Source organism: Zootoca vivipara, chromosome 9 (assembly GCF_963506605.1).
Source record: "Zootoca vivipara chromosome 9, rZooViv1.1, whole genome shotgun sequence".
NCBI lineage: Eukaryota > Metazoa > Chordata > Lepidosauria > Squamata > Lacertidae > Zootoca > Zootoca vivipara.
The window spans coordinates 76,915,056-76,942,030 of NC_083284.1; the positions used below are offsets into that span (position 1 = coordinate 76,915,056).

Genomic DNA, 26,975 nt, shown 5'->3' on the forward strand with positions numbered 1-26,975 from the left:
TTGATATTATCCCAACAGGTACAAGTTGCCCCATCTTTTACATAAACAAAAAGCGTAAATATCTTAAGAGCACTGATCAAAAAAATAGTTTGGTTTGGAGAGAGAGGGATGTACAGACAATTTATTTAATCAGGTTTCCTATTTACATTTCACTTTCACATACTATTTTGCTACTCTATGATAACAATTCACTCAACACATCAACAGCCTTTTCATAGAAAAAAAATGAAATATTCATTATAGAACAGTAGTGCATACATTATACTCCTTAAAAGCCAGCCTATACTTTAACACACTAAAAGTTTGGAAGATTTGTTCATTTCAATTTAAGGTCAAGAGATGCACTCGGGTGATTCTAAAATTTTGGTTAGTAGTCATGTTGTAGTGTTCTGGACTTGACGTAATGCTCAACAAACACTGGTGACAGGCAAGCAGCAAAAGGGGGGGTTGGGTAGGAAAGAAGGGGAAAAGTAGGTGTTGCAAAATTAAGGTACCAGACTTCCCTCATATAAACTTTGGCCAATTGTTCAGTGAAGGTCAGAAGGACTCCACATGCAAGAATCAAATCAGTACAACTTCTAGCAGTAACTTACAAAGTTTACCTTTAGCTTTTGTGCCAAGCTGCTCTCTTCCCCTAGTAAAGGGTCTCAAAATAGTGTTTACATGGTTACTATGATGTCTAGATATGTGGAAAGCTGGCTAAGGTAGTAGGGGGTCACAGTTTGCCCATCACCAGTGAATGTGCCTGCTGTCCCAGTTTATGAAAAATGGACTTTCACCCAGTCAAAAGCCAGCAAAGGAACTGCCACAGCTGACTTAGGCAAGCCACCTTCCGAAGTGGAGAAAATGGAGTTCAAGCTTAGGTTTGCAGCTTCTTCTATGCGTAGGTTCCTCCTGTGATGAGCAACTCGTAAGCAGGGTCCCGACTCCTCCTGCAGAGCACAATGCAGGCACATAGCATACCCAGCAGCTGCAGAGAAGATGAGAAGGAAACTGAGAACACAGGAGCATTATTTTTACCAGGTATTGGCTTTCTGAAAGCTGCCCAGACACCACACAAATGCAATTCAAGCCATTCTGTTTCAGGAGGGTATTGCCAGAGCTCTCCCTTCAAGCTACTCTCCATTGTGCAATCCCTCATTCATTCTGTGTTTCATTCAGAATCAGAAGTGCTTGTTATTTGCAACTCCCTTTAGCACCAGAGGTTTTAGGAATCAACCCACCATGGGGGCTGCCATGAGTTGAAGAGGCAGGGTGGGTGCCACCTGGCACATATAGGAACCTGCACGCATATCTGGTTCTGGTACTCAGCAGGAACAGTTCAAATCTGTGGCTGAGACATATGCAGAACTTGGCACAATGCACACTAGGCATGTTTATCAATCACACAAGTGCCCTGACTTAGAACAGGAGAAATGATATTCAGTGAGGCCTCATGGGGGAAAACGCTGCCATTGGTTGCCATGTATTTTCTGTAGGGAAAGTTCAAGTATAATAATAATAATAATAATAATAATAATAATAATAATAATAATACCACCACCTTTATTGTCAATGTACAACCTGTGTACAATGAAAGTAACTGAGCCTCCCTCCCTCTACACTCAAACACTCAATCTCATTGCACTCTGTGTGCTTGTCATACAACACACCAACCCCGAAAGTCAGTTGCACCATATAAATTTTCCATCCAGCAGCCTAACAGCCCACGGATAGAAACTGTTTTTTAGCCTGTTGGTACGACTGATTATACTTCTATATCTCCTGCCCGTTGTGCTGGCCAGTGACCGTAATCAGGATTACTACTACTCTCCTTCCCAAGGGTAGAGGGTTAAATAGGTGCTGGCCCCAAGAATTTTTCTCGCTCTCCTAAGGCAAAGATCCCTTGCAATGTCATCTAGCGGGCTCAGGGGACAGCCCATGATATCATGCGCTGTGTTCACCACCCTCTGTAAAGACTTTCTGTCCATGGCTGTCAAGCCAACGTACCACACTGTGATACAATATGAGAGGACACTTTCTATTGTAGAAAGTAGAAGGAGGTTGTTTAACATTGTTCTTTCGCAAGACCCTCAGGAAATGGAGTCTCTGTTGGGCCTTCCTAACCACCTGAGTTAATTGTTTTTCCAAGCGAGGTCTTCACTAAGGTAACCTCCCAGGAATTTATAAAGGAAGAGACTCTCTCCACACAACCCCCTCCCCCCGATGTACAACGTGGCTAGTTCCCCCCTCTTCCTCCGAAAGTCCAACACCATTTCCTTTGTCTTGCTAATATTTAGGTGCAAGTTATTCTCTAAGCACCAGGGAGATACTTTTTGAACCTCCCCCCTGTACGCTGATTCATCTCCACCTGTAATTAAACCCATTATGGTAGTATCATCTGCAAACTTAATAATTGCAGTAGATGGGTCAGATGAAATAGTCATATGTATAAAACGAGTACAGGTATGGACTCAGCACACATCCCTGTGGGGTGCCTGTGCTGAGCTTCAGGGAGGTAGATGAAACAGGCCAAATCCTCACTGTTTGTGTCAGATCCCTCAGAAAGTCTTTAATCCAGTCACAGATGGTAGAATAAATGTCTAGTTCCATCAGCTTTTTGATAAGAATGTCTGGAAGGATGGTATTAAAAGCTGAGCTATAATCAATAAACAACGTTCTAACATAATTCCCCGGTCTCTCCAGGTGACTCACTGCAAGGTGAAAGGCTGTAGCTATGGCATCATCTGTTGACCCATTTCTCCTATAGGCGAACTGATGTTTATCAAAATCTGGTGGAAAACATGTCCTAAGGTGTTGAAGGACCAATCTCTCAAAGCATTTCATCACTACAGGTGTTAATGCAGTAGGTCTGTAGTCATTTAGGCAGTTAGTTGCTGTTTTCTTTGGGACTGGGGCAATGGTGGCTGCTTTCAAACATGATGGAACACAAGCCGTTTGCAGAGAGATGTTACAAATCCTTGTCAGGACCCCTGCTAGTTGATCAGCACAGTTTTTTTACCACTATCCCCAGCACCCCATCTGGACCAGCAGCTTTACTGGGATTCACTGCCCTCAATGCAGCTTTCACTTGATGGTCATATAGAATAAGTGGCTGAGAGTTTGTAGGCCGGCAGGCAGGAGCTATGATACCTGATCTTTTTACCTCATAGCGGGCGAAGAAGATGTTCAGCTCCTCTGCCAACAAATCACCAGCCTTAACCGTGTTCCTCGTATTGCCCTTGAAGTTGGTTAGATGCTGCAGTCCCTGCTACACTTGTTTTGTGTTGTTATAGGCTAGGCAATTCTCCACCTTAAGCTTATATTGTTGTTTTGCCGCCTTAATGCCTTTCCTGAGCTTTGTTCTTGCCCCTCTGTATATATCTATGTTCCCTGCCTTGAAGGCAATATCCCGAGCTTTCAGGAGTGACCTTACTTCAGCAGTCATCCAGGATTTGCAGTTCCCATAGACTCTAATGGACCTCTGTTGTTACATTATCGGTGCACACTTTAATATAAGAAAGTACAGCATCTGTGTATCTGTGCAGATCTACAGCTTTTATAAAATCTGAGAATTTCACTGGAGATCAGTTTCCTTTCAAACATAACATGCTAAAATGGTACATCTAAAACACTTGGGGAGCTAAAATTATCGCAAAGAGGGTAAAGGTTCAAACAACTGCTGATTTGTGTTGATGCCTTTTCAGCATGAACCACCACCAGGTAAATTTGACTCAAGAAAAGTGCTTATCTGGTTGATAAGCCAGATTCAAAATTCTCCCTCTGGGTCATTTGAACATGTGGGCGGAGCTGCTCACTTGTCAATTACCTGTCAGGTAACTCTTCCTTTGCAACCCAGCTTGAATTGAAGCAGAGGCTGCAAAGAAAAATCTTTGAAAGAATCTCTCTTGCAAAGGAAACATGAAGACTCGGCAATGTACTTGGTGTAGTCCTGATTCTCCCTGTTCCTACACCTGGTGTCAGATGGATGTGGTTTGATGAAAACCAGACCACACACAGGCCACATAGGAAGAAGGCCTGGTGGGAGGAGAATCCACTGCAAACACCCTTTCCCTGGCTAGCTTCTTGGAGCAGCTTGTGATGGACAATGACATGGGTGAGAGAATAATCCTTCTTCTGGCATCTTGCTCCCCCCACCCAGCAGGGATGGGAATGTGCCAACAGGCAAAGCCTCTTTGCTTGCTGGCATTCCTCAATCTGTTCTGGACCTGAATGTTTATCCAGCCAGTTTTAGGAAGGGCACATTGCACAGTCCCATGTGTAATATCACTTATGTCAATACTTCAGGACCAGTTGCTCTGTGCAGATGTTTGTGTGCTTAGTTCAACACACCCTTTAACCAGTTTTTGAAGAAACAGTGTGTTGGCAATTCTAGAAATGCCCATATTGAGATGAGGCCATTTAAGAACAGTCATGTAGGGATAATGATATTTGAGGGGTTTTTTTGCCCGGTAAACCTGGTCAAAACAATACAGAGAAAATGGGAAAGCTTTGTAAAACTCTCTGTAGGTGATGGAGAACACACACATTAAAAGTTATATATTTTAAGTCTTACCTGAATGGCAGCAAATGCCAGAGCTGCCCAGATAACATACATCATGATCTCTTGTAGTTTCTTTACAACCAAAGCTTCACATCCCTTAAGAAAAAAGAACAAGCCAGTGGTGCTGTTAACGGTAGTATTTCTCTTCTAAAATGCTTATGCTACGTTCTGGGACTCCCCTCTCTTCAATCCAAACCCTTTGCTGTCTGTTAGATTTATGGAGCTTAGAAAACTGCAGATTCCTGCCCTCCAGTGTCCTCTGTACTCTTGCCAGGCAAAAGGGAACCCTTGGCTGTTCTAAGCATTAACCAGGAAGGCAAGAAACGAACAGCTGTCCTCAAGCACTTGCTTACAGTGGCAGCCTTAGAAGAGGGCTGAGAGATGCACTGCCTGCAACAGCAAGGCTTGGCGCTTGCGCTTCTCCGCGGAACCCTTTCAAGGATGGTGCTGCTGGTGATGGTGATAACCTGGGTTTTATAGCATTTTGTTTTAGCATATGAGGACTTATATACAAAGCACTTGGGTGAAAACACAGTGCAAAACCCTTACAGAAGTGTCATCATATACCTGAATTCTCCAAGAGAAAAGAAAAAGATGCATATGGGGGGTGGTTCATAGGTTCTAATGGAATTATATGTCCCAGTTAAGGTATCTGCTAGCCAATATGTAATAGTCAGCAGGGTATGGCAGACAAAATACCAGACCAGGGAACCATTTAGGTTCAGAGCCACCTGTGCCTTGCTGGCTGGGTGGCCTTGCATCAGGTCCGCCCGTGCCCCCCCCCCCAGTCTGGGCTAACTCACAGAGTGGCTCCCTTTCCTTGCAAATTTTGCAGCTTAAGCAAAAGAGCTAGTCACCTCGGCATAAAGGTCTGTGGGGTGAGCCAAACTTCCTGTGCAATTGCTGCTGGTGGCTTTACAGCAGCTGAGAGGGACACTGTTGTTTTTTGTTTCTTTGAACCAGTTTGTGGTCTCCCAGTCACTGTAGTTGTGGATCCCACAGCAGCGCAGCTAGAGAGAAGGAGAGAAAGGGTGAATCAAATTGTGCTCACTAAAAAGGGATACATATTTAGCAAAGCATAAAGGTCTGTGGGGCAAGGCGGCAGGTCCCAGGATTCCTTTGCCTACTTTAGAAAGAGACTTCTTCCTGTCTTGGGTATCTTCCAACTAACGTACTCCAGCACATAAAGCACATGTGAAGAACACATGTGCACCCTTCTACGTGAGCAACATCATACACAGAATCCCTCCAGCTGCTTCCAGGCCAGAGACTGAGGCCAGTTCTCACTGAGGAGGTAGGCCTGGGCTTCCCCAAATCAGGCTTCAGGCTACAGGCAGGAGCTTGTGATGAAATGCTGCTCCACACTCAAAATTTCCTTCTGCACAGAAAGCAAAATGCCTGCAAGAACGAATAAAGAGAAGACCCCTTCTGACAGTATCCTTCTTAGCATTGTTGGCAAGGGAAAAGAGGAATACTATCTTATAGAACGCAACAAGCCAGGAGCTGTAAATGTGGACTTCTTCCCTTTCCAGTAAGCAGCACAGTGCTTGTCTTGACAGTGTTTACATTGGCTCTCACCTGCCTCTGCACATAATCGATGGCACGGCTCGCAGCATCCGGGTTGGTTCCATTATATGTGTCATACACCTTCTTAATACTGTGATTGACTTCAGCCTCCACCTATTAAAACAAACAAGTGCAAGTTCTTTTCTAAAGTTATCCTGTTTAGAGGCCTGCTGAGCCCCCATTGCCTCTATGAGTCTACTGATCAGCGTGTACAGTTAATAGTTCCCTGATGTATCGCTTAGGGGTGCCTCACCTTCTGAGGAAAGGCAGGTGGTGACTTTGGGCTTTTCTCACTCACAAGACGGCTATTGCCATAGGGAGAGCGCAAGCAAGGCTGCTGTACCTTGAATGCAAGACCCAAGCTGGAAGCAACTGCATTTGCTTGTATTGCTCCGGCTCACCATTTAGATAGAAGTGGTGGCCTCTACCAGCCTAGCCTAACCTGGGTATGATCAGATGCTTTGCACTACAACTCTGACCACCCTGGTCCATTGAGCAGGGTGTGGGTGCAAATGGAATTCAAAACAGCTGGAGGGCAAGGGCTTCAAGCTGATTGGCTGGCTGGTTCTCACTACTTGGTCAAAGCCTGATATAAGTAGGGGCCCCAAATGGGGCAAAGTTGGGTTGAAGACTAATGGATGGGGTGAAGGCAAACAGCAGCCTTCTAGTGCGGAAGCTGTTATGTCTGCAACCCTCATGTATTTTCTGGTCTCCTTCGCTTCTACCCCCCCTCAGTCAAGGGGAAAGCTTTGGGAAATTTATTTAACTGAAATCTATGTATTAACTGAGGTGGTCCCTTTCAACTGAACAATTCCATGATTTAATGATTTACTTAAAAGCATTTATAAACACTTAATATTGAAAAAATATCTAAGTGGTGTAGAATAACAAACAATACCAGCAAACAAAAATGCAACTGAAAACTCAAACCACAGTACACAAACATATTAAAACAGTAAGCATCTGACCATAAAAAACTGGAGAGATCAGTAAGAGTTTGAGGCCCCGCAACAAGCAACAAATGATGTATGATGTTAAAAAACACATTTTAATACTGTACATTTGTTAAAAATCCAGCTCAGGTTAGAGCTTGGGGCTGATAACGCCAGGTTTGCAGGTTCGATCCCCGCATGGGACAGCTGCATCCTCAGGGTCCCTTCCAGCTTTATATTTTTTTGATTCTGTTAGCTACAGTCATCCAACTTCCTATTTTTCTATAGCTCTTTATCTCTTTGAAATTTTAAAATACTTTTCTTAGCATGTGCCCACTTTATTTTTACATCTATAATTCCATTCCAATAGCCTCCAGCAATTTTATTTATCAGATATACAATGCTACAGAATCCTAAACACATTTAACCACAACACTTAGCACTTAAGAAGAGAAAACTACCTTTGCTCTGTAGATATAGCCCAGAACAACCACCACAACTTCAGTGATAAAAACCAACAGAAGGATGATCACAAACTGCAAGAAAAAACATGCTATGTTGGCAACTTACAGTTTTGTGAAGATATAACTATTCTATTTATAGGTTACACCAAGATAATCTATTAGATAATCTATTAAGTCCTTCGGTAATGGTGAATGCATTCAATACCCATTGTGTTAAGAGTTTCAACTCTACCGGTAATTTGAGGAACCAAATGCACCATTTCAAAAAGATCAAAACAGTTGTCAAATTCAGCATACAGCTTCTTTAGACAAGGAACACTAAGCTTAGGAAGTTGACTCAGCATTCTAAATGGTGCATTTCAAGAAGCAATTATTTTATAATAAAGACAGGTAGCATTTACAGCAACTATGAGGCTCTGAAACACACTGGCAGTTCTGAGGAAATGCTTGCCAGTGTGTCAAACAGAAAACCCTTTCCAAACATCAGACTTACTGTAGCGAGTCCACAGCGGCTTTCCCGGATCGTGGCACAACAGCCAATCAAACCAATGATAAAGAGAAGTGTCCCCACTGCTATGATAACCACTGCAGGGATGAGTGTATAAACATCTTCAAAGAAGTGATCGTAGTCATCGTATGTGATGAAGACATAGGCTCCCACATAGCACAAGATGCCAGCTGCAGCCTGCAAAAACAAAGGGAGGGAAATGGTAAGATCAGAATTCCGTTTAGCCTACCTTTTAGCCTAACACACAGGTTTTCAGGCTTCTGCTCAACAAATATACAAATATTTTATGGGGTGATTTCTTTATAGTAAGTTCAGAAATGGTAAGATCAGAATTCCTTTTAGCCCAACACACAGGATTTCAGGCTTCTGCTCAACAAATACAGTGGCACCTCGACAACCAAACGACTCAACTTCCAAAGGTTTCGACTTCTGAAGTCGACAACCCCAGAAGTCTTTATGCCGTGCGTGCAGTCAGCGCATGCACAGAAGCGCGGAATTGCACTTTGCGCATGCACAGAACAGCCGCTTCAAGAACCGAAGACTTCGACTTACGAAGACGGCCGCGGAGTGGATCGTCTTCGTAAGTTGAGGTACCACTGCATATGAATATTTTATGGGGTGATTTCTTTATAGGTTATGCTGTAGTTGAGTAATACCAAACTAAATGCAGCATTATGCAAATCTATGGTTGCAATCATAACCACTTAGTACAAGCTACTGGTTAAGCATGAACCACAGCAAACTTCAGCATGAGATGCTATTAACTGCCTCACACACAAGGCTTCTACTAAGGATTGAGGTGCTAAGCATTTCATCCCTGACAATGAACGACCTACTTTCTAGCAGATGGGAAATGTACCAACTCTTTCCCCTCTCAACTTGAGGAACTGATATTCCTCAATCCCAGGAACCAGAAATGCTACATTATATGTCGTATTTTACAGACCATAACATGCACCAGACAATAACACACACCTAGTTTTTAGAGCAGGAAAACAAGATAAAAATATTCTGAATCAAATGTACTAAACCAGGCATGTCCAACAGGTACTAATAGATTGTGATCTACTGGTAGACCATTGGATGTCTGTGGTAGATCACTGGTAGATCACTGGCTGCCCCCAAAGAACTCAGCAACTTTGGCGGCCCCTAAAAAAAGCTCTACATCTTTGCCCTGATGGGAGTTGTAGTCCCTAAACATCTGGAGGGCGAGTTTGGGGATGCATGTAACTCTGAAAGATTGAGGAGTCCATTTTAGTTACATTAAAGAATGAATATAATGTCAGAAGGGGACACATCTAGATACATCGTGAATTATGAGCTCAAGGAACACAAGGTTTTAAACATAACAAAACATAATACACAAGAAATACAATCCCAAAAGATTTTATATTGAAGATTCCATTTGGTTTTATTTTAGTTCATTTTATTTATGAGTCTTTTATAACGGAGAGGAGCTGGCGTCGAAACTTTGAGAATCTGTGAAAGTGTTGAATTTTTATTAATTTTTAAAGTGATCGTAGGGTGCAACCTCTGGCTGACAAGCTATCGAGGTCTGCCCATTGTGATGTAATCGGTCTGGAATTTACACCCTTTTGTGTTATCTTATATCCCCTAGTTACAGGTAGGTAGCCATAGAAACAAAATAAAAAAAAATTCCTTCAGTAGCACCTTAAAGTCCAACTAAGTTTTTATTTTGGTATGAGCTCATACCAAAATAAAAACTTAGTTGGTCTTTAAGGTGCTACTGAAGGAATTTTTTAAATCTTATATCTCCTGTCAGCGGCTGTTGCAGCTTAGCTCCTGGTTTTTGAAATGCAAAAGGCAAAAGTGTTCACTTTGACAAAATTTACTGTTCACTTTCCCTTTGACAAGTTTTACTGTTTGAAGTGTATTTGACCACACAAGGCTGTTATCCCAAGGTAGTGAGAGAGGAACTGCAGTTTAATAATGGGAGACTCGGGTTTTATTCCAGCAATGAGAACAGGGTAAAATACCATCTTTCTGCAGCCCTCTCTGACCCTGGGGTCACTCTTCCCACCCCTGCCCCTCCAATGCTGGCAGGGGTGGGCGGAGAAGTCCGATTTCGGGCTTCTCCTCCCTCCCCGCCCCTCCGATGCTGGTGGGGGTGGCGGTGGGCAGAGCAGTCCGAAATTGTCACTTCCCCGCAGCTGGGAGCCATGGCTCCGGCAGCAGAGGCATCCCTCCGCTTGAGGGATCCCGCTGCTGTCCAGTGCATTTGCTCCATAACACACACAGACTTTCCCCCTTCGTTTTTAGGAGGGGGAAAGTGCGTGTTATAATCCGAAAAATACGGTATTACTCATTGCGACTGCACCAAAAGTCATTGCCAACTTAAGCCCCATTGCCCAAATCCAGCAAACTTCCAATTCAAGCTGCTGATTGTGCTAATAGTGCAAAATTATTTCCACTTCCAACTGTGGGAATGTTCAGGGTGGCAGGAGAGGATATATTGTTTATTAATATCTTTCCTAACTTGCATTAGCAAGTTCCTTTACACAGCAGAAAACTTGTTGCAAACTTGTGGAGTTTCTTAAGACAACACGCAATTCAATCTGCCTTGTCCAGATTGAAATGTGTTCTAATATTTTCCTGGTAAGACCCCTTGAATCCCTCCTAAAAGAATAAAGACATCACAGTCTTATTCATAATTAACAAAAAGAAAGTTTACTCACAATCAGGTAGAGCACAGTGTGATCCCTGAAGGCAGGCTTAAAGTTTCAAATATATACAAACTGTTTTACCCCACAAGGGAGATTTACCTAGTGACTGCAGTTAGCAGTCCAGCAGTTCACAGGACGAAAGGAAGATGGAAAAGAGAGAGAGGCAGCATACCTTGGCCTTTTACCAGGTCTGGAAAGGTCACGCCCACCCACTAGTCACATGCAAGGAAGGATGCTCCAGGCCAGGAGGAACAGGAAGTTGCGACTGGCAGGACCAAACATTTCCTTGCATGTCCACTCTAGCAAAACAAGGAATGTTGTACTTGACTACTCCCGGTGGATTACATCCCACACCAACACCAGCAGCATTAATGCTGGCGAATGTTTTTCTAGCTTCCATATGCATAAAGAGGTGCTCTCACATAGCCTCAGGTAGAGTGGGTTAAGTTCCACAAACCAATCACAGGATCACACCATAGGTCCCAAGTCTGATCCTACACGGGATATTCATCAAGCAGTTATAATTCTTCAGAACACGTGCTAGAAAAACTCAGTTATATCTGCTGCTTTCAATTTATGTACAGCACTAGAGCCGTCAGGCACAACCTTTTGGCCAGAACCACCTGCAACGTCTGGCTTCAATGTAAGCAACTTTGCCGGATGTCTCCAAATCTATGTTCTTGAGGACAACTAGGATTGACTACCTGAAAGGAGTGTTAGAAACTGGGATAGAACAGCTATTTGCCACATGGCTCCTGGAACCTAGGCTACGGCCACAAAAAACCTAAGTGGCTAGTCGCCTTTTCTTCACAGTTCAGCAACACTTTATATTTGTTTGTTTTTTAAAATCCATGAACTAATTCACAGCTTTTTTAAATCCATGAACTAATTCACAATTCACATCAGTGACACACTTTTAATATCACATGTTTCAAAGCAATTCTTAATTGGACACCACAAACGTAAATGGGGCTCAGCCCCTGTAAGAACGGCCAAAACCATGTCATTTGAATAATTAAATATTACAAATACCAACATATGTGTGTGTGTAGATAAATATTTAGATAATTAATATGTGCCCTTTTACCCTAGCCTTAATAACCTCAATCTCTCTCTCTCACTCATACACACACACGGCTTTAGCCATTGAGGTCCCCATCCACGCACACTTTACTTGGGAGGAAACTCCACTGAACTGTAGGGATTTACTTTCAAGTAGAAGACAGTCTCCAGATTAGGATTGGAAATAACCCTTTTCTTTTTCCAAATGGTACCCAAATTGCTTCTTTTGTTTCTTATAAATTGTATTTTATTGTATTACAGTTTGAATTTCATAAAATTATACTGCTCTTCCCCTCCCTTCTTTTTTGTCTTGGGTTCCTTGGTCCATTAGCATCTGTGCCTGGTTTTGTGAAGATTTTTGGAGTGTTTTTATTTTCACTTGATTGGGACTTTAGACTTCTGGGAGTGTGACTTATTTCCTCTCCCTCAGGAAAAGCAAGGGGAGAAGTAAGAGGCAGACACCCACCCATTTTGGAGCCTCCCTTAAGATGGGAGAGAAATGCAAAACCAAACAGGCAGTGCTGCTATACGCTACTGCTCTTTTTCTCTTCCTTACACACAAAAACACACACACCAAGCAAGCAGACACACAGTTGCTGCTCAGGGTCCAATTTCTCCTCCTCCTCTTCCCCTCCCCCTTTCAGGGGGGTCCCTACAGAATCTGCTGCAGCAGCAGACAAGCCCATTACTCTGGCAGCTTCAAGGAAGGAGTTTCACAAGGAAAGAGTGAGCCTTGCAAGCCTGGAGTCTCTCCACAGGCAAGGTCTACCCATTTTAGTGGATGGAAGTGAGAGGAGACAGAGCCAAAGGGAGAGCCCCGTGTGGAAGCCCCCTCAGGGCCGGAGCTGTGAGTTGCTCTTCCCCACCATCTTGTCTTGCCTGGGCCAAGTTAATAATAAGAATAAATAATAAACACTGCAGCACCTCTCTGCTTCCACCAAGCAGCCACCCCATCCGGCCAGCCACGCGGCTTGGGGAGGGGGAGGCACCTCAGCTTGAAGGTTCACACCCGCCCCCTTCATGACGCCCAAGCAGTCTTTCTGAAGGAAGCAGGGTGGAGTTCAGGTGGCACTGCGGCCAGAAAAGAAAGAAGTTTCTCCGCATCTCACAGACTGGCTGGAGAAGTCAGGCACAAATAAAGCGACCAGAAATCTTGGCTGAGTCTCATCCCAGACACCCTGGTTAATTTCAAACACTGCCTGAAAGCAGGAATTGTGAAGAAGGCAGATTACCAAAAACTTTTTTTTTACTTGGTCCAAACTTTAAATCTGATTGATATTTGGAAAGCAAAACATTTGTTTGATAAACAGTTCACTTTTTATCCCCATGTCCATGACAGCAGTTCGAGGACAGATGCCTTATGGATTTCCAAAGAGTTGGAGCCCAAAGTAAAAAAAAAGAAAGAAAAAATAATCCCAGAACACTCTCAGATCACAATTCCATGATAATGGAAATTCAAAAAGAAAGTCAAACTTAATTTAGATGAAACACTCTGGGCAGCTTTCAACAGAAAAATAAAATAAAATAATCAATTAAACATTAAAAGCCTCCCTAAACAGGGCTGTCTTCAGATGTCTTCTAAAAATCTGGTAGCTGTTTTTCTTTTTGACATCTGCTGTGAGGGCGTTCCACAGGGCGGGTGCCACTACCGAGAAGGCCTTCTGCCTGGTTCCCTGCAACTTGGCTTCTCGCAACGAGGGAACCGCCAGAAGGCCCTCGGTACTGGACCTCAGTGTCCGGGCAGAACGATGGGGGTGGGGACGCTCCTTCAGGTATACTGGACTGAGGCCATTTAGGGCTTTAAAGGTCAGCACCAACACTTTGAACTGTGCTCGGAAACGTACTGGGAGCCAATGTAGATCTTTCAAGACCGGTGTTATGTGGTCTTGGTGGCCACTTCCAGTCACCAGTCTAGCTGCCGCATTCTGGATTAGTTGTAGTTTCTGGGTCACCTTCAAAGATAGCCCCACGTAGAGCACATTGCAGTAGTCCAAGCGAGAATTAACTAGAGTATGCACCACTCTGGCAAGACAGTCTGCAGGCAGGTAGGGTCTCAGCCTGCGTACCAGATGGAGCTGATAAGACAGCTGCCCTGGACACAGAATTGACCTGTGCCTCAATGGATAGCTGTGAGTCCAAAATGACTCCCAGGCTGCGCACCTGGTCCTTCAGGAGCACAGTTACCCCATTCAGGACCAGGGAGTCCTCCACACCTGCCCGCCTCCTGTCCACCACAAACACTACTTCTGTCTTGTCAGGATTCAACCTCAATCTGTTAGCCGCCATCCATCCTCCAACCGCCTCCAGGCACTCACACAGGACCTTCACCGCCTTCACTGGTTCTGATTTAAAAGAGAGGTAGAGCTGGGTATCATCTGCATACTGATGGACACCCAGCCCAACCCCCCCCCCCGATGATCTCTCCCAGCGGCTGCATGTAGATGTTAAAAAGCATGGGGGAGAGGACAGAACCCTGAGGCACCCCACAAGTGAGAGCCCAAGGGTCCAAACACTCATCCCCCACCACCACTTTGTGAACATGGCCCAGGAGGAAGGAGCGGAACCTCTGTATGACAGTTTCCCCCAGCTCCCAACCCCTCTAGACGGTCCAGAAGGTTGTTATGGTCGATGGTGTCAAAACCCACTGAGAGATCCAGCAGAACTAGGAAACAGCTCTCACCTTTGTCCCTAGCCCACCGGAGATCATCAACCAGTGCGACCAGGGCAGTTTCAGTCCCATGATGAGGCCTGAATCCCAACTGGAAGGGATCCAAACGGTCCGCTTCTTCCAGGCGTGCCTGGAGTTGTTCAGCAACCACTCGCTCAATCACCTTGCCCAAGAATGGAAGATTTGAGACTGGGCGATAGTTGGCCATATTGGCCGCATCTAAAGATGGTCTTTTAAGAAGCGGTTTAATAACCGCCTCTTTCAGCGGGTCTGGGAAGGCTCCCTCACAGAGAGCAGCATTCACCAACCCGCGAAGCCCATCGCCCAGCTGTTACCGGCTAGCTTTTATAAGCCAGGATGGGCAAGGATCAAGGAGACAGGTGGTTGGTTTCACTCGTCCAAGCAGCCTGTCCACATCCTCGGAGGTAACAGATTGAAATTGATCCCACGCAACTGGACTAGACAGGACTCTAGCACTCTCCCACCCCATTAATGAGTGTGTGGGAAAGGCACAAGGATTTAATAGAACAAAAAATACCTTGGTGGCTGACACCAATAGAAGCTTCTTTACTCAAACCGCTTGGCAAAAAGGGAAAGTGGCCTACATATAGAGATTTATTGGAAGATCAAGAAGAAAAATGGAAATTAAAAGACTATGAATAAATTTTCAGAGTTGGTTGCATTACACACAATAAAATGAGATGTTTAAGGAGGTTTAGCTATACAATTTCTAGATTTCAAAAGGAGGTGATAGAAGACGTGAAACTACTGAAGAAAGCATATAGCATTCTGCTAGAATGGTACTTTATAAAAGAAGGTACTTTATATCATATGTGGTGGGAATGTAGAGAAGTCAAGAAATTTTGGAAGATGATATAAAATGAATTGAAAAAGATGTTCAAAATGACATTTGTGAAAAAACCAGAAGCATTTTTGTTAGGGATTCTAGGACAAGAACTGCCAAGGAAAACAAAGAACCTATTTATGTATGCTACAACAGCGGCAAGAGTCTTGTTAGCACAAAGATGGAAGAATGAGGAAATCCCAACGAAAGAACCATGGCAAGAAAAACTGATGAGCTACGCGGAGTTGGCAAAGCTGACATATAAACTACGTGAGAAGGACAACCGTGACTTCAAAGAAGAATGGGAACTTTTTACAAACTATTTAAAAAGACAACAAAAGGATTTGGACTCCTTGGCAGGTTTTGAATAAACATGAACAATTTATTAATAGAACACGTGATAGATAAAGCAATGATATGTACAATTTTATAACATGCAGAGAACAATATATACAAACAAACCAGAGAGGGGAGCTGAGGGAAGTCCTTAGAGCAGGCACCCCCAAACTTCGGCCCTCCAGATGTTTGGGACTACAATTCCCATCATCCCTGACCACTGGTCCTGTTAGCTAGGGATCATGGGAGTTGTAGGCCCAAACGTCTGGAGGGCTGCAGTTTGGGGATGCCTGCATAGCTGCCAAGTTTTCCCTTTTCTCGCGAGGAAGCCTATTCAGCATAATGGAAAATCCCTTAAAAAAGGGATAACTTGGCAGCTATGGATGCTGCCAAGGTGGGAGAGGGAGGGATGGGAGGGGAAAATGGGGGGAAATGTAATTGGTTATGCTATTGGTAATTTGTATTGTTTAAAAGTTTTGTTTCAATAAAAAATATTTTTTTAAAAAAAGAAAAACAACATTGGCATTCCCAAAAAAGAAAAAGGGAAATTGTGGAGACGGGCCTGTCCCGGATTATAAACCACCAGCTCACCATTAACTATCAATACAAAGATCAATTGTGGGCAGTGTTAGAAATTACCCTGGCACCAGGCGTGTTTTTTGTGACTGGCGCAGGGCCAATTGCAACAATGTGGAGATCTAGAGATGCCAGGCTGGAGAAAACAAAATGTCACTTACAGGAGGATCTGAAATATTTCTCTTGAAGTTTGAATTTCTTTTATTCTGGATTGTTTTATTTGATGTTTTAATGTGTTGCAAACCACTTTGAGATTTGTTCTTTAAAATATAAAGCGGAATAATAATAATAATAAGAATAAGAACAACAACAACAACAACAATAATTCCACTGCAAAAAGGGTGCCTAAACATTCTGTGGTGGCAACTGTAATCTAGGGCTAAAGGTCCTAACAATGAGTGTGGGGAATTCTAAGCAAAAGTGCAAGATGAAGACAGGCTGACCCCAAATATGGAGAATGGATATTCCGAACTGGAGCCCATTTGCAAGGGAGATTGTAAGTTCTTGGGACACACATCTGTATCACCATTCCTTTTGATTATTAGCAATCACAGGCTAACTATGGCTTGAGCAAAGGTATCTACTTTCTCCCATTCACAGAAACCTCAATGTCCCTGAACTACCAGGAGAGAACTTGATCTCTGCACTCATCGCCCAGAAACACTCACCCATCCATCAAACCTGATCATAGTTATTAATGGTTCTTCAAGGGTAACAATGTTAAGCGTGTTTGCATGAGGAAATCCCAAGCGAGTGCTTAGCTGCACCTTCATTAAACATGCAGGGATTCAGTTGGCAGTACAAATACTAGTGTCCATGGAGATTCCCTTACGTATCTGAAAGAGAGGCCTGCTTCTAGATTGACTGCGCAGAAGGAAAAGAAGGGAAGCTCACCAGGAGATCACTGAACTATTTGTAAGACAGCTGCAAAACTTGCAGCGCACATGGGGTCCATCCCAGCACAGCATTTCTGCTCTTCAGAAAAAATGCATGCACAGCATCACTGAAACACAGTTGCATTAGAGAGAACACAAGGATACTGTCATGCTTTTTAATTTTAAATTCATGAATCAAGTAGGTAATGAAGGTGGCTGCAGTCTACAAATGTTTGCTTATTTATGCCACTGTAGCACAAGTCTGACATCTTGTTTTTTATTGTGATGAATCTCTAATAATGGGGTCCCATTAGCTGCATTTCAGAAGGAAACACTCTTGAGTGGACATGGCCCCCATGAAGGGGGAGGACGGTGCTAACATTAATCTTTCAATGTTTTAAGAGATCCTCAAATTGTGGATATTAAAAGGAAGGCCTGCAAAATGCATTGACATTTACATAGTTATTTTGCCACGGTAATTGTGGCATCTCAGGTATGCCCAACCTTTCATAGAATCACAGAGTTGGAAGAGACCACAAGGGCCATCCAGTCCAACCCCCTGCCAAGCAGGAAACATCATCAAAGCATTCTTGACATATGGCTGTCAAGCCTCTGCTTAAAGACCTCCAAAGAAGGAGACTCCACCACACTCCTTGGCAGCAAATTCCACTGCCGAACAGCTCTTACTGTCAGGAAGTTCTTCCTAATGTTTAGGTGGAATCTTCTTTCTTGAAGTTTGAATCCACTGCTCCGTGTCCGCTTCTCTGGAGCAGCAGAAAACAATCTTTCTCCCTTCTCCATATGACATCCTTTCATATATTTGAACATGGCTATCATATCACCCCTTAACCTTCTCTTCTCCAGGCTAAACATACCCAAGCTCCCTAAGCCGTTCCTCATAAGGCATCGTTTCCAGGCCTTTGACCATTTTGGTTGCCCTCTTCTGGACACGTTCCAGCTTGTCAGTATCCTTCTTGAACTGTGGTGCCCAGAACTGGACACAGTACTCCAGGTGAGGTCTGACCAGAGCAGAATACAGTGGTACTATTACTTCCCTTGATCTAGATGCTACACGCCTATTGATGCAGCCCAGAATTGCATTGGCTTTTTAAGCTGCTGCATCACACTGTTGACTCATGTCAAGTTTGTGGTCTACCAAGACTCCTAGATCCTTTTCACATGTACTGCTCTCAAGCCAGGTGTCACCCATCCTGTATTTGTGCCTTTCATTTTTTTTTGCCCAAGTGTAGTACTTTACATTTCTCCTTGTTAAAATTCATCTTGTTTGCTTTGGCCCAGTTGTCTAATCTGTTAAGGTCATTTTGAAGTGTGATCCTGTCCTCTGGGGTATTAGCCACCCCTCCCAATTTGGTGTCGTCTGCAAACTGGCTCAGGATGCCCTCAAGCCCATCATCCAAGTCATTTATAAAGATGTTGAATAAGACTGGGCCCAAGACAGAACCCTGTGGCACCCCACTAGTCACTACTCTTCAGGATGAGGAGGAGCCATTGATGAGCACCCTTTGGGTTCGGTCAGTAAGCCAGTTACAAATCCACTGAATGGTAGCATTGTCTAGCCCACATTTTACCAGCTTCTTTACAAGAATATCATGGGGCACCTTGTCAAAGGCCTTGCTGAAATCCACAGCATTCCCTTCATCTACCAGGCTTGTAATTCTGTCAAAAAATGAGATCAGATTAGTCTGACATGACTTATTTTTCAGAAACCCATGCTGACTTTTAGTGATCACAGCGTTCCTTTCTAGGTGCTCACAGACGGTTTGCTTAATGATCTGCTCTAGAATCTTTCCTGGTATTGATGTCAGGCTGACTGGGCAGTAATTGTTTGGGTCCTCTCTTTCCCCCTTTTTGAAAATAGGGACAACATTTGCCCTCCTCCAGTCTGCTGGAACTTCGCCTGTTCTCCAGGAATTATCAAAGACTACATGCCTTTCATGTAGCAGGATTTTGAAGACTCATCTGTACAGGCAGTCCTGCAAATAAATGGTATCTTGCGAAAAGGAGTGTTCATAAGCATGTTGCTGGAGAGGTATTATTCAAAAATAATGAATTAGGTTGCAATCTCAATCCCATATGCCTGAGAGTAAGCCCTTTTGATTTCAGTAGGATTTATTTCTGTGTAGAAATGGTTAGGATTGTGCTGTTAAGCCTGTTCTTCCAAAAACTTTGATATAATAGACATTTAACTGTGGCTGCTGTACTTGCTGAAAACGAAACATAACAAATTTGGCAGAGAGAGAGATTGAGATTGTGTGTGTGTGTTTGTCTACACCCACACACCCCAGTATTTACAAATACTTATGGTTGGCCACTATTGCTGAAGCTGAACCCCATTTATTTTTGTGGCGTCCAATTAACAATTGCTACTAAATTATTATTACTGTACATATGTGGTATTACAAATGTGTCACTGTGTATTAGTTCACATGTTTTTTTTAAAAAGAGATTACTGTAATTGGTTAAATGTGTAAATGAATTGTAAAATATATTAATGTCAGGCGCCTCTTCGCCACCGCCGCAGCGCTCAGGGCGCTTGTCCCCAGTCGCCCACGCAGATCCCGGGCTTCACCTGCAGCCGCTCCCGTGCAGCCGCCACGCAGCCCCACGCAGATCCCGGGCTTCACCTGCAGCCGCTGCAGCTGCTTCCTGCTCCGCCGACGCGTTTGGATCCTTGGATCACGGCGTTTCTTCTGCTCCCCAGCAGCACGCAAATGGGAGGGCCGGAACCCCGCTGAGCTCCGCAGCTCCGCAGTATTACGGTATTATTGTGCTTTGTTACAAGGGCAGCCTTGCCATTTTTTTCTGCTCCCCGGCTCTCAACGGGTCCTGCGCGGTGCGCTGCTGCCGGCTCTCAACGGGTTGGGGCTCGGCGCAGCATGCTGTTGCCAGCTCCCGCTCGAAAAAATAAGACATCCTCCGAAAATAAGCTGTGGTGTGTTTTTTTGGAGGAAAAATAAATATAAGACGTGTCTTATTTTAGGAGAAACACGGTAGCACCGCTGACCACTGATGGTCCATGGAAAGCAGTTTGGAAATGCCTGTTGTAGGCATTGCAACCACTGATGCAGCTTGGGCTTCAAATTATGTCCATGCATGTTCACTGAATAAGTTTCTCATCAAACATATAAAGGTTGTCAATACTGAGAGACAACCCCCATTCCCATCTCTTGACTGAAATGCAGTTCAAAACTATAGCAGTTGTTGTTTTGTAAAAGGCATCACAAAACAGAGAAATAGCCCTGCTGGAACATGGTCCAGCATGCCATTTCCACTAATAAGTCAACCAGATGTCATAGGCAGGATATAAAGGCAAAAGCCCTCTTCTGCTATTATGTCCCAAGAACTGGTATTCAGAGTCATACAGTCTCTGACCCAAGATTGCCAGAACCAGATGGAACAGGTATCATTTGCAAATGCATTTTGCCCTCTAAAGAACTGCTTTCTCCACAGAGAAGCTGCAGAAAAAATGTAGCTGGTCAAAGGAGCCAGGAACTCAAAAAGGCTGAAAACCTCTGGCTTAGTATTGAAAAATCTCCCAATGTGTAGCAACGGGAAATTGGGGGGGGGGGGAGAGAATGGGAAAGAAAGGTATGCAGGACAACAATGGCCTCATTCTCTTCTGTTCACTTTGTAACCTGAGCTGGCTCTTCAGCACTACCAGCTTCCTTGATCTGTGTAAGAACAATGAAAGTGGGCAAGCAAGCTTCTTCCAAGATGAAGTTACATGCAATTCAAGGCTGCCGTGAAAGAAAAAGTGCCCAGAGAGATCCCAAGAGAAACAGTATGCTCCAGGTCAACAGAAACTGATGCACATCTAAGCAACTCTGAGCCACTTGTTCTGCCTTAGGAACTCACTGCTCTCAAAAGGTGTTCACATTACACTTGTTCAGTTTTGAAGAGGAGGAGAGAACATTACCTGCAGTTCTAAGTTTCAATCTTAGTAATAATTCATAGGCTCAGGTACTAATCAATCTTATTTGGTGCACCTATGCAGCACTAAGCTGAACCCAGACAGGAGCCAAGCTAAACAAGTACACATGCAACAGCTATTAAGGAATGTGCTGCAATTGTTCTGTACAACACAACACCTTTGAGAGCTGTATGATAGAAAAGCCACCAAGAAAACAATTTTTAAAAAATCTGCAGAGAACCTCCAGCTCTCTGTTCTGTAATGCTCTGGTGTGTTTTTACATTTCTGTTAAACAGCTACACACATTAAACCATTGGTGAGACAGATATAAAACATCTAATGATGCCCTGGCTGACCAAGTGTTAGGGGAGTAAATATATCCCTATTCTGTACTAAATGTGCTCCATGTGAAAATTGAATAAGAACATAAAAAGCAGGGTATCTAGCTTGATCAGACCAGAAGTCCAACGTCCTTTTTGTGAGAGAGGCCAACCACAAACTGGGCATGAAGGAGATTGCCCTTTCTTACTTTTGTCCACCCCTCCTCTGGCAAACTGTATCCTGCACATCTGCCTCTAAACAAGGGGCTCCATTTGCCTCCAGTACAGAGAGTGCTCTCCTCCTCCACTCATTTGCCAAATCGCCTTCTAAAGCCATCCCATCATGCTGTGGTGATAAATTCCATATGAATTGTGGGAAGTGCTTTCTATTGCTTTACTAACCCAACTCTACTGCCTGTTAATTTGACAAGCCCCAATTCTTGTATATCCTCATAAAAGAGGCACCATCTCGTTAAAATAGCAGATGAATTTCCTAATTTCCTGTGATGAAAAAACCTAGCATGTTTCCGCTGTCATTTTAAAGAGTACAGTAGTTTCTCCTAGTTGCAGAGAAAAATGGATTTGAATACCAGAAACCCTCCTCAAATATACAGTGACTTTTTTTGCGCATGTGCAGACGTCATATCCGGTGCACTTCCGGGGCGGTGCAGCACCAGAAATAGCTTGTACGCATTCGTATGGGAGCGCGTTCCCCCGCCCTCTGGCCTGTGCACAAGCTATTTCTGGCGCTGCGCCGACCCAAAGATGGGCAACCGCACTGCAGCACGCTGATAAGAGTGGGCAGCGGGGGCCACACAATTGGCTTGCGCGGGCCACATCTGGTCCCCAGGCCTTAGTTTGGGGACCCTGCCATACATCTTCCACCCTCCTGCTTGGCACTTTAAGTATACAATGGTCTGGTTGAAATCTTTTATAAGGCACTGTTTTTAAAAAGCCTTGCATTTGCTTCAGTGTTCGCCTTTGGTGAACACTCAGCGCCTTTGGTGACTCAGGAAAGCCCCCATGGAACCAAGCGGAGATTTCCTGCTGCAAGGTTTCTGCAGCTGAGTATCTGGCATTCCCTCCCCAAAAGCCTTTTTACATGCTGAAGAGTTCAGGTGTTTCAAAAAATTGAAAGTGCTCCCACCTCTTGGGGGGGGGGATAGCAACTAGCCATTCTGTTTTTGCTCCTGTAACCCAGGTTCCAGGAGGCAAATAGCTTTTCTGTTCCAATTTCTAACACTGGTTTGCTTACTTTTGTAGTCTTTAAATTATAGCTTGGTTTATTTTGACTTTTTACTTGTATCTCTTTAATTCTACTTTCCCCTTGTATACAAAATCACCTCTATGATCTAAAAACAGCTGTGGCACAAATGTTTCTGTTTGCAGCTATATTTCTGCTGCTGCAAACTACTGTACCCTAATCTTATCTGGGACGTTTGATGAAGAAGGATCATTGCCCAGTGGCAAGGCACCCAATTTTCATGCAGTGTGTCCCAGATTCAATCCCTGGCATCTCCAGGTAAGACCAGGAAGAGTACCTGTATATTACATACTCCAGCATCTCCAACAGACATGACACACACACACACACACACACACACACACAGTGTGTATGTGAATGATTTGTGCTTGTAAAACACTAGCTCATATACAAGCAGACACCTAGGAATTATTTATACCAAAGACATGATGGTCAAAAGTAGCATGATGGTTCAGTAGCTTACTGAAAATGTTCCAAAGCTAATAACTCTATGCAAATTCGTGCAAATAGCACAATTTTTTTTCTTTGAACTGGAAAATTTTCTTATGTCCTGGACTAAAGTGTGATCTAACGTAGCATGTTTATTTTATTGGGTATTTTTATTTGGTAAACAAAACTAAAAACTTTGAAACTGCCTAATGTTGTATTTGTAATTGACATCTATTCATACTACCATACCAAAACAATTTGCGGAAAATCAGAAAAAACTTACTGAGAGCTGCCAAAGAAACATGCCACATAACACTGAAAGGACTAGATGTTAGTAACAACTGAACTGTAGAAGTAAGGTACTATTTATAGCAATGTTATTTTTGCTTATTAATATAGTATTACTGCATTCCAGAGCCTTTTTTCCAAACAGCTGGCATAATGAATCTGGCATTACAGTAATTTGAACTCTAGCCCACTGGCGCTTGAAGGTTATACTGCACATGCCATCATGTTCTTCAATTGTATTCCCTTAAATTAGGTTATGCTGATGTCATGTGTTCCTTCCCATCTCTCCATCTTTTAGAGGTATTTTTTTTCTAAACTGCTGTTCTACTAACCTGCATACATCACCTTAATATTGACAACAGCCCCTTCCCCCTGAGCTCTAAGCTCAGCTAGATATAAATTTTAATATGAGCGGGAATAAAGATTTGGCACAAACCATTTACGTAAACAGAACACAGGGCCAGTCTTGAAAACTGCACACTTTGTGCCCGACCTAATCTTAAATACCACCTCTGCCACCCATGTACATTTTCATAGTTTGGGGCAGACCCAATCCCCACATTTTCCTATGCAGTACAGTTGTTGCTTGCTCAGATCAGCGCCGGGTTTTATGTTCCCTTCTCCAAACTATTGGGAAGGATGAAGTTGTGAAGCAAAAGAGGTAGGACCTCAACTGGGTCCACAAAAGCCTCTTCCTCCAGCCCCACGGCTGGCAAGCCCCCCCCCCCCCTGCTGAGGCGGCCTTGGATTTTTTCCCTAACCAAGCAACTATTCCAAGGAGCGAAAACCGTGTGAATATAATTTGAGGGACAGCGCATCCCCCCCCCAAGGGCAGGGGGAGGGGAGGGGAGGGAAGGGACTGCGAGGCCGCATTTCCCCATCCCATTTCCATCCCGCAAGGAAGGGTCCATGGAGTAGAGCCCGGCCCTCTCTTCCCACATTCAACATGATTAAGCCACACACAACCCCCGAGGCAGGGCGGCCCCCCGGCTCCGCGAGAGACGCCGAGGGGGTCGCCCTTCACGGGATGAGAGATCCCCTCCCGCGGAGGCGCCTCCGCTTCCCACCCCCGCGACCGGAGCCCGTGCAGGAAAGAGCCGCGAGGCCGAGAGAGAGGCCGCGTCCCCGGGTGATTCCTCGCCCGCCCCTCGCCACTCAGGCCTCGCTTCCTTCTGCTCTTCCTCGTGCGCAGACCTGGGGGCGGGTCCGTCCCGCGTGTGCAGCGTACACACGTACAGTTTATACCCGTGTCTGAGCAGGGAGGGAAGCGGAGGGGGCCCGACAGAGGCGCCTTCCTCCTCTCCCCTCCCCTCTCGCCCCCCCGCTCGCGCGGTGCCTCACCCAGAATATGAGGTTGAGGAAGACGAGGACGGTCTTGGAAGACGTGACCCCGCACTGTCCCATGGCCGGCGCCCCTTCCTCCTCCTCCTCGGCTCTCCGGACTGGGATCCCTCAGCCGCCCTGCGCCACGTGGCTCCACCCCTTTGTGACGCCATCGCGGCGGCGGGAGGACAAGGCTCGCTGAGGCTTAAGATGGCGCCACCCGCGTCACGTGATGCCGGAGGACACGCTCGGGCGGCGGAAGGGCCTCTAAGATGGCCGCCAGCCTGCTTCGTCCGGGGGCGAGAGAGGAGGAGAGAGATTCCCGGGAAGAGGAGGGCGGCGGGCCGGGGGGGGGGGCGAGAGGATCCCTCGCTCGCCCCGCCCCACACGTGACGCACTTGAAGCCGAGGTGGAAGGCCGCAGGGCGTGTGCGCACGCGCGTCGCGGCAGGCGGGGCGAAGTGGCCCCCCCGCCCAAGTGGGGCCTGGCGCGGGGGGGGGCGAGAGACGCCCCTTCGCCTTCCTCTGGGGCTGCCGTGGGTGGGGGGCTTCCTCCTCTGCCTCCTCTCTGAGGGGCTCGTCTATTCCTGCAGGAAGCCGAGGCCGGCGCCGGGGTCGGCAGTGTCCCGGGGGACCCCCAAAGCGCAGCCGCCTTCCTCCGCGGGACGAAGGCCTTCCCTCGTTTCTCTGCCCTCTTTCTCCCCGCTGGGCAGAAGCATCTCTGGTCGCCTTCCGCTTGCTTTTTCCTGCTGCAGCCTTTCTTCCCAGAGGAGTCGTCCTTCACCCCCCTGGATCCTTGGGCCCCGAGGGCCTCCTGGCCCTTCCCTCAGGGCGAGAAGTGAGGTTGCAAGGAACCAGGCAGAGGGCCTTCTCGGTGGTGGCGCCCGCCCTGTGGAACGCCCTCCCGTCAGATGCCAAGGAAATAAACCGCTACTGTATCTGACTTTTAGAGGAAAAATAAAAATATTCTTCCAGTAGCACCTTAAAGACCAACAAAGTTTTTATTTTGGTATGAGCTTTCGTGTGCATGCACACTTCTTCAGATACACTTGAAACAGAAGAGTCAGACCCTTATATATATACAGTACAGAGGGTGGTGGGGGTGGGTGGGAATGGGTGATGGGCTGATGGGAGTGGTAAACCTGTAGATGGCTGTTAAGGACTGCTGACTTTTAGAGGACATCTCAAGGCAGCCCTGTTTAGGGAAGTGTTTAATGACTGACGTTTTATCGTGTTTTTAATATTCTCTTGGAAGCCACCCAGAGTGGCTGGTAGACCCAGCCAGATGGGCAGGGTATAAATAAATAAATAAATATTATTATTATTATTATTGGCAACGTTCTGACACTTGCAGCCCAGCTATTGATTGACAGGTCAAGTTCAATTACATGGGACCTGTGGAAGTTTCCATAGGGAAGTGTTTTGCTTTGGGTTTTTTTTAAGGGCCTGTTTCTTCCAGAGGCCTTTATGGAATGCCAAAGTCATACCAAACTCATTCTCTCATTCTCTAATGTGACAAAAAACAAAACAAAAAAAGGCACAAGAGGGAGATCTGCTTAGGGTTGGGGAAGCCCTTAGGTGTACAGAATAACATAAAAGCTTTAGGCAAGATGCTGAGATGGAAGGATGAGAACTAAGCCTACCGGGTATGCCAAGGCCACAGGAGCTGCAGCTGGAGAGTGGGGGAAGAAAATGGTATTTGTGTGCAATGGAGTATCCTGCAAAAGGGCATGACTGGCTGGCTCCCCTATACAGGAGTGGTCCATACTGCAACATTTTGTTGTAGGTAGGTCCCACTTGTATTTCCTGAAAATACGTCTACCAATTTGTGCCTAAAGCAAGGGTCAAATTGTAATGTCTGCAACTAATGCACGTACAGTACTGTAGTTTGTGATGAGCCTTTTTGCTCATTGTCTAGCATGGGGATCAGCAAAGCTTTTCACCAGGGGGGCCGGTCCACTATCCCTCAGACCTTTGGGGGGGGGGCGTGTAAAAACAAGGTAATTCCCAGACCATCTGCTGGCTGGATTTAGAAGGCGATTGGGCGGGACCCAGCCCCCGGGCCTTAGTTTGCCTACCCATGGTAGCATCTCTCAGCCCCAAGAGTATCCCCACCCCGCTTTTGGATTAACTGACCTGGTGGGGTTTACCATCTTAGAACTTCTAACCCATCATCTCATTAGCCCATTAATCTAAACTAGCCCCAAATGAACAGGGCTAGAAATACCTAACAATTTCCCCATCTCAATCAAGTTTGCTGTTTCTGGTTAGCTTTGTCCCAGATTTCCTTGGGCAGACTAAATACAAGCACAGTCAGGAACTGATTTGGTCTTTCTGCTGCTCTGCCTCATTTTTCTTGTCTT

The 26,975-nt window shown here is 45.1% G+C and overlaps 1 protein-coding gene across 2 annotated transcripts; it reads right to left on the minus strand.

Annotated features, from left to right (window-relative positions):
- Positions 1 to 106: 106 nt before the first annotated feature.
- TSPAN3 (tetraspanin 3) lies at positions 107 to 24,765 on the minus strand. 2 transcript variants are annotated; one of them, XM_035112179.2, is made up of 7 exons: positions 24,632 to 24,765; positions 7,999 to 8,190; positions 7,503 to 7,577; positions 6,122 to 6,223; positions 5,401 to 5,553; positions 4,556 to 4,639; positions 107 to 970 (listed from the first exon to the last, which is right to left on the minus strand). In XM_035112179.2, exons 1-7 carry the CDS (start codon positions 24,692 to 24,694, stop codon positions 878 to 880), a joined length of 762 nt encoding a protein of 253 aa, XP_034968070.1. In that variant the 5' UTR covers positions 24,695 to 24,765; the 3' UTR covers positions 107 to 877. The 2 variants fall into 2 exon arrangements, with proteins under 2 accessions (XP_034968070.1, XP_034968071.1); XM_035112180.2 differs by lacking the exon at positions 7,503 to 7,577.
- Positions 24,766 to 26,975: the final 2,210 nt, after the last annotated feature.